This window comes from Sinocyclocheilus anshuiensis, unplaced genomic scaffold, assembly GCF_001515605.1.
Source record: "Sinocyclocheilus anshuiensis isolate Anshui unplaced genomic scaffold, SAMN03320099.WGS_v1.1 scaffold84, whole genome shotgun sequence".
Lineage (NCBI taxonomy): Eukaryota > Metazoa > Chordata > Actinopteri > Cypriniformes > Cyprinidae > Sinocyclocheilus > Sinocyclocheilus anshuiensis.
In genome coordinates this window covers 434,880-443,508 of record NW_015557076.1, presented here as the reverse complement: position 1 = coordinate 443,508, position 8,629 = coordinate 434,880, and the positions used below count along the sequence as shown (strand labels likewise).

Here is an 8,629-nt window from a genome sequence, read left to right as displayed (position 1 = left end):
ATTTTGAAAATGCCTATTTTGAGTGGAAGCAGAAACACGCTGTTTTTCGTGCCTGTCTCTTTAAATGCAAATGAGCTGTTGCTCCCCGCCCCCTTTTCCAGAATAGAGCTGCTGAAATCGAACCTGCTAAAAACATCTGTTTTGGTTCTGATTATCATGTTTATCTCTCTGAAATCATGCGTTTAGAATTTAAAATTCTGATATACGGTTTTCTGAGAGCACACATCCAAAGCACACGCACAGAAAGCGGCTGTCACAGCATGTGAGTACTAAACAAAGTTCTCATTCCCACACAAGTTTACGTTAAAAACACACGAGTTACAAAAAAAACAGTGGGTTATGTCTGTGAAGGTAAACAGCTGGGAAATAAATAACATGTTTATTTTAGATCTGTGTGGCAGCAGCAATATACAGTAAATAAATAAATGCACTGCTCTGTTGTCTCCTCTGAGGCTGGGACTCTAAACAGTGTTCTGTGCTCGTCTGTGCAGCCAAACACTGAACAGTTAGCATGTTTTGCTCAAACTTTCTCCATGGCATTAGAACTAGTACACCGTTGTCGCTTGCGAAAACACAATGACGGCGCTGTGGGTGGAAACTTACAGATTAAGGGGCGGTAATATTATAATGAGATCCCTTTGTGACGTCACCAAGGGAGCGAAATCAGACGCGCTTGTTTTCTCAGACGCTTGCAGAAAAAGGCTTCCCAAAACAAAGTTACTGAGTTCATCTTTTTCACGTTTCCTTGGTTGGTAGATGCACCAGGGACCTGATTATAGCACTTAAAACCTGGAAAAGTCAGCTTTCATGATATGTCACCTTTAAATCATACCGTTATCGTGATAAAACGGCTCATACGGTGATATAATATTCTGGTCCTACCGCCCACCCCGAGATCAAACTATACTTCTAAACAGATCTGACTCATGGTCCCAACTGTACAACACGCACAAAGGAGAATAAACTCAACCTGTGGAGAAAACCACGTTCTTGGAGATGAGTTTGTAGTCCACGATGGAGAACTGAGGCAGCTCGATCCTCTCCACCCCCGTGACGGCTCCGTCTCCCCCTCGCCAGTAAAACTCGATATCATCTGTGGTGTAGCCATCTGGAGGATCCCAAACACACGTGCGTTACAACAAACTCACATCTGAGTGCATCTTCATGCATATGAGGACAACTGAGGAGCAGCAGCAGAAAATCAGCTCTGCATTAAAACTAACTTTGTGTTTTACTTCCTTCTGCAACTAAGCTTTAAAGGGCTTTAAACAACGAGAGAACAAAACAGGGCCTGAAAGGGTTTTAAAAATGATCACTTTTTTGGTCTGTGAAAAGAAGTGGTGATCATCATCCTTAGGAGGTCCATTTACAGTTTGTATATTATTAAATATTATAAGAAATTAGTTTTCTATTAATTTAATGTGAGGTTAGATTTATTTTCAACCCTGTAACCAATATGTGGGACATGTCTAAATACAGTTTAAAACATTTTAGAAATAAATAGGCAAAACTTATACCATTAAACATTAACAAAACAAACTAAAAATTACACAAACATGGGTAACAGGGTTGTAAATATCACTCAATTGACATCTCTAAATTACATCACTCAATAGGTGGGACCAAAAGTTTTTGTTGTATTTCCCAAAAATTTGTGATAAATATTTATTTAATGTTTTTTTTTCTCCCTACAATATTTTAGGTAACAGGGTTGAAGGTTGCGATGGACAAATGCAATCAACAAAAAAATGGAATAAGGTTGTTTATGTGTAAAAAAAAAAAAAAAATCCAAATTATGTTAATTTGATCATGCAGCAGTGTTATTTTAGTATAATTTAGATACTACTATAGTTTTTATTAATATTTTTAATCTGTTTTTATTTTTAGATTTTTTTCGTTTTCAATTTTAGTTACACATTTTTATTAGTAATTTTGTTTGTAAATTTTTAGTTGTTATATATAATAGTTAAAATAAATAAATAAATTATTTTCTGCCATCTTGTTTTAAAACACTATTAATTACACAACTTTAACTGCACAACACAGCTCAGATTTCCTGCGCTGTTTGAAATGGGAGGACAGATTAGGAGCTTGTGTTTGATTGTTGTGTCAACAACTACTACAATTTTTATATATGTATGTGTACTGTACTGTATATTAATATGTATATAAATACCCATACATACATTTTTATTTAAGAAATATTTACATGTATATATATATATATATATATATATATGATGTATATATATTCATATTAATATATGATTTATATATAAACATATATTAAATATATCTTAAATACATATATGTACATACACAGTACACACACATTTATTATGTAAACACAAAATTTTTATTTCGGATGTGATTAATCGATTTGACAGCACTGTGTCATAGCATCTCTACTAAACTCTATACCCTTGGACTATAGTAACCCTTGGAGTAACATTAGTTAATTTAAAATGTGTTTTTCCACAATTAGTGAAAAATTAATTTAGTATATTGTCAAAATGATGATGTTGTGTGAACATTTTAATTCAAGAAGTTCAGCCTCTGAGGTGGGACAGACTAAAATCAGCATTTTAATTAAAGGGGGAACAGACTCTTGAAACCAGCTCTGTTTCATGTTAGGTTATATTTCTAGATATAACAGTTTATCTAACATATTCAACAAAAAGCGTGGGATTCGTGTTTTTAATACTTTACATAAACCAACAGGATCCCAAAGTGCACATATTCATGGAAAGTGCAGTGTAAATATTGACGTTGACATTTAGATTTCAAAACAAATGATCATTAAATTATGTTTATGAAACAGACGCACATCCACAAATCTGTGAAGGAATCTGTGTGTTTGCTTGTTCTCCGTCCTCGCTGAGGTTCCTTCTCCATCTGCACCAGTTTGTCTGCGTGCAACTTATAATGAGAACCAGTGACCTATTTAGTGTATTGAATAATTAACGGTGAGCTTCTGATTTCTTCATATTCAAGGGAGTTATCTCTGCATGACTTGGCAACCAGGTACAGACTTAAAAAGGCCAGCAAAGCTGTAGGCCTCATAAAGCATTAATACAAAGATAACAAATACGGCTTTCTCATTCGGTATAATGGGCCAGAGAGCAGTGTGAGGTAAATACGACAAGAGCTTGAGCCATGTGACAATCATAAGATGTGTCTTCCTAGCGTGGGAGTGTTTGGAGACCATCACAGGTTGTGTCGTGTTCACCCCACTGTCTGAAAAGGCTTTTAAACGGAGAGCAGACGAAAGCGAGAAAGCACAAGAGAGAGAGAGCCGAGGACTCTAGAGAAAACTACTGTTGGACTGGTGTTTCACTTCCATTAAATCTATTATCTCTGTGCCACCGCGTCGGATTCTGTCAATTGAATGGCTGATTACTGTCAACAGATCACATTTACTGCTACAGCTCCATTATTCTCTCGGGGCCCTGAGAGAAACCAGAGGAAAAGGCATCCACATCAGAGGTGAGCGACTCGAGCCGAGAGCTGCCGCTATTAAAAATGCATCAAGACTCAAGTTGATCAGGAAAAAGGAGGCTAAAGCTTGTGTCTCATTAGCCCGCGTGAAAACACTTCTGTTCACTTCTGCACTGACATAACTACGGGAAAAACACACGATTGTGTGCAGACACGGGAAAAGAAACGTGAGTGTGGGAGAGAAAATGACAGAAAGCAGGGTTGCCAGGGGAACGCCAGTGGAATTCGATTTGAATTTTAATTTTTAAAAAATGCATTCCATTTTTCATCAGCAACATATGAGACACTTTTAGAAACATTTGCTGGTATTAATAATGATCAATATTTGAAATTCTACCTAAAGAAATTTGAATTAAATGTATATAAATTCTGTATTTATTTTTTATATATGTGTATTATATAATTTATTTAATAACTGTAATTAGTCATTGTAATTAATTGTCATAGTGGAAGAATGCTCTTCCGTTTATTTTATATATAGTCTCTCTCTCTCTCTCTATATATATATACTGTATATATATATATATATATGTGTGTGTGTGTGTGTGTGTGTGTGTATAAAATAAACTGATTTACATTTTGAACATTTTTATACAATTATCTAGCAATGATAGCCATTTTGTGATGCTTTATGGAAAAATGTACATCTTTTTTGATGGCAGTATTGATTTACTATGTGAACGTTAGGTGTGATGTCTAAAAATACTGTACATACTGTATGAGGAATAAATATGAATATTTAGTCAAAATTATTGATGTAATAATGTATGTTTTGACTAGTTATTTCAACATAACTTTCAATGCAACATCCTATGGGGCATGTAGCCCAGTGTTGCCAAGTCCACAGTTTTCCCACAGAATGGGGCTGCTTTTATACTGCTGCCGTGAGTTGTATTTATAGAATGCGAATGTGATTTTGGAGTGATTTTTGCCAATTTCCACCGGAATGTGATTGGGCTGTTTTTGTTATTCAGACCTGGCAACCCTGATGTTGCCAATTCAATTTAAATGTACACTTATGAAATAAAAGATTCTTAAATTCTGAATTTTGCAACACCTTTAAAGAGAACAGTGTTATTTTAATATCACTGAGATACTATTAGTTTTTATTAATATTTTGAATTTTTTTTTATTTTAAAATTTTTGCTTACATTTTAATTTTAGATAGTTTTAGTAATTTTGTTGTGCTTTTTGTCATTTGTTATTAGTTGTTATTTCTTATTTATTCAATGAATGAAAGAAGTGAAAGAAGGGAATGAGTGAAAGGAGAGGGAAAAGAGCCAGAAATGGAGGGCTGGAGCGAGAGAACGAGGGAGCAAGAGAAAACAGTGCAGTGTATTGGTAGCTGAAGGAAGTCAGGCCTGACCCTCAGTGTTTCTGTGCTGCTTAACGCTTCTGGCAACTTAATGATGAAACGAGAAGCCTGCGCCGGAGCATCACATCACAGCACTGTAATCCAGCACTCCAGGGACAGAGATAAACACTGAGAAGACCTCGCATTCTTCTCCTGTGTCTTTCAGTTTTATTACAAGAAAAATTGCGTTACACACAATTACAGGCAATAATGACAAAATAGAAAGCCCATTGATCTTGATAAAGAGGGAGATGATTAGCTGTTGTTATGGCTGTAAATGCATCATTTAGCACTGCTGTCACGGCACAGCTGAAAAACAGATCATCAGACGGGTCGGGGTAACAGATAACACATAATCGCTTGAGCCTATGTTTTTAACGTACTTTTCCATTTAATCGGTTCTGTAATATCGGGTTTAGAGATCAATGCCAGCATTTGGTGGGTTTCTGCAGAACAGACCCCAAAAACACCATTAAAGCACTGTGTGTTCAACAAGAAACAAGACTGTTCAGGGAGAGTGACTTTCTTAATGCATTGCTTATGAAAATGATTCAACTGGTTACTGAACAGCCGTTCACTCTCAAATGTGAAATGCACAGCATTTCAAGCTTAATGTTACATAGTTACAGTCTAACATAAACATGACATTACATTTGCCACCATATTATTATTATTATTAATGCTATTTTCTTTATGGCATAAATTAAAAAAATAAAAACAACAAATGCCATTATAATATACATTATTATTATTATTATTATTACATATTGTATTGTTTTTAATAATATCTTTCTATATTATGTTATGTTTTGATAAAACAAACTAAAATAAAAACCCTTCTGCATACTGGTTATAGTAAATTATTATTATTATTATTATTATTATTATTATTATTATTGTTTTCAATATTTTTATAAAATGTTAAATAAAATAAAATTGTAATAAAACAAAATAAAGTAAAATATAAATCATTCTGCATACTGGTTATCAGTAAATAATAATAATAATTTTAATATTATAATTATAATAATTATTGTTGTTGTTGTTATTATTACATATTTCATAATAATATACTACATATAAATTACTATTATCATTACTATTTACTATTATTAATAGTAATTATACTAATTAATATTATCATTACATATTATTACATATTTTATTGCTTTTAATAATAATAATAATAATAATAAATGTAATTATTTTTCATTATGTTTTTTTTTTTTAATAAAATAAAATAAATAATTCTGCCTATTGGTTATCATAAAAATAATTACTAGAACTATATTACTATAGTATAATTACTATATCTGTCCAAAAACAGTATCAGTTGACCTCTAGTGAGGGTGATCATGAAAAGCAGATGCATAGATCTGATGCTGTGGGTGAAGAAGGACAGAAGGTGCAGCACTCACAGCTCTCGATCTCCAGCGTGCAGTTCTGCTCGTCCAGCGGGTATCGCCGCAGGTCCATCATACAGGCCGCGGTGGTGGTGATCCTGAATACAGAGCAGAGACAGGGGACTGTGGGGATTACTGACGCTTCTCAAGGACAAGAGCAGCCCTCCTCCCTCATCTACACATCCACACTGCTGGCTCACCCACAAACAGTCTGCAGATCAGTCTTTAAACTACGTTCCTGTTGCTCAAACACTGGAGAACAGCATCAGCAACACCAAGGTCATGGCTCTGATTCCCAGGCAATGCATGAACTGATAAAATGTGTACCTTCAATGCAATGCAAGTTGCTCTTGATAAAAGTGTCTGCCAAATGTAAGTAAATGGTATAATGAGCAAGTATTAATCTTGAGTGGACAACCAAAGTCCTCGTTACCTGAAGAAACACACTCCTCTGAGTCTGACCCAACTGCAGCAGCAAAGCCATTCTCACAGCAAATGAAAACGAGGTCTAGAAACTACAATTTAATAGATGCCTCTGAACTTCATGTGGGTTGTTAAAACTTCATCTGAAGAACTGCTTATCTGTAATAATTTAGCGCATAACTCAATTCGAAATCCTTTCACTTGAATTCTCCAGCGGATGTGAATGCAACTTCACCTCTTTTTCCCTTATTTTTATTTTTTTTTTGGAAGGAGTCTCTTATGCTCACCAAGGCTGTGTTTATTTCAATTTCAATTAAATGGTCAAAAATACAGTAATATTCTGAAATATTATTATAATTTAAAACAGCTGTTTTCTGTGTGAATATATTATAAAATATAATTTATTTCTGTGATTAAAGCTGTATTTTCAGCATCATTACTCCAGTCTTCAGCGTCACATGATCTTCAGAAATCATTCTGATATGCTGATTTGCTGCTCAAGAAACATTTCTGATTATTATCACTGTGCTTTTTAATATTTTTGTGGAAACTGTGATACATTTCATTTTATTTACATATAAATATCATGAATTATAAATAACTTCAATATTATGAAACATTATAAATGTAAATATAAATCATTTTGCTTTTAATTTTAATAAATCATTTCATATTTCTACTCAATTTTGTGAATTACCATCAGTCAGTTTCCATCATGATTAATTCATAAAAAATAATAAAAAATAAATAAAAATATATATATATTAAAAAGTAGAACTTGTGACTGCAGGTTGTGAGTTTAGTACAACTTTGATTTGATTTAAAGCAGCATTTATCACATTTTTGCAGTTTTTATCATGTAGGTTATGGTTTATTATGGTTTGTCAGCATAGCGAGAACAAGCCTCATCTCTTTCTTTTGTTCACCAAAACAACATTTGGCGTCAGTAAGATTGTTTTCTGTGAAAGAAATGAATACTTTTATTCAGCGAGGATGCATTAAACTGATCAAGCGTGATGTTAAAGACATTCATAATGTTACAAAAAAAAATCTGTTCCAAATAAATTCCGCTCTTTTTGATTCGATGTAAAGCAGCAATTTTTTTTTTTTTGGGTTGCAATTTTTACCGTATAGAGTTCTGATTTGTCAGCAAGCCTCTTTCTCTTTCTCTTTCTTCCCGGTCATAAATCAGCATGCTAAAAACATCAATACTCCTGAGGTTCCTACTGCATCGTACCACAATCACAACTCCACAGGAAGCACTGGAAGAACTGGGAGCTCTGGGAAATCAGGAAATTAGGCCAAGATGGCAGAGGTAAAAATAACAGGCTATTTATAGGTCGCTACATCATCAGCAAAAGTCTCAGTGCGTTTCGGTGTCTAAGAGATGGATGGATGAGAGAGTCACTGGTTCCTCCAGCTGATGAGGTTTGGTGTTTCTGGAAGCATGCTGCTGGAAAGCTGTGAGAAGTATTCGAGGTGGAGTTGATTAGCCTCTTTCTCTCGAATTCTCGATACCTCCATCATTCCTTACCATTGTTAACCCTTTCATCTTCTCCTTCTCTTTCCATCGTCCATCGTTCTTTCACTACATACAACGTGTCTCTTTTTCTCTCTGTTGGCACGGGGTCCATTCATGACACTGACTTTCATTAATCCTCAACAAGCTTGAATGATGACATTTATTCAGCACATGCTCGGTTCAGTTTTCCATCTGTCTAAGAACAACTGATTAGACACTACTGTTCAAAAGTCTGGGGTCATTTTTTACAAGAAATTATTAAAGTTTTTATTCATCTAGGATGCATTAAGCATAAAGTGACAGTAATGGCATTTATAATGTTACAAATAAATGCTGTTCTTTTGAACTTTCTATTCATCTGTGAATCAGAAATGTTTCTTGAGCAGCAAATCAGCATATTAGAATGATTTCTGAAGATCATGTGACACT

General features: G+C 34.3%; 1 protein-coding gene across 1 annotated transcript in view; it reads right to left on the bottom strand.

Annotated features, from left to right (window-relative positions):
• LOC107676783 (gamma-aminobutyric acid type A receptor subunit beta2) overlaps positions 1-8,629 on the bottom strand; it is a 49,024-nt gene that overhangs the window by 15,470 nt on the left and 24,925 nt on the right. Inside the window, exon 6 of the mRNA XM_016471464.1 lies at positions 971-1,108. Within this exon, the coding sequence (XP_016326950.1) occupies positions 971-1,108 (138 nt within the window). The remainder of the gene's footprint in view (positions 1-970; positions 1,109-8,629) is intronic.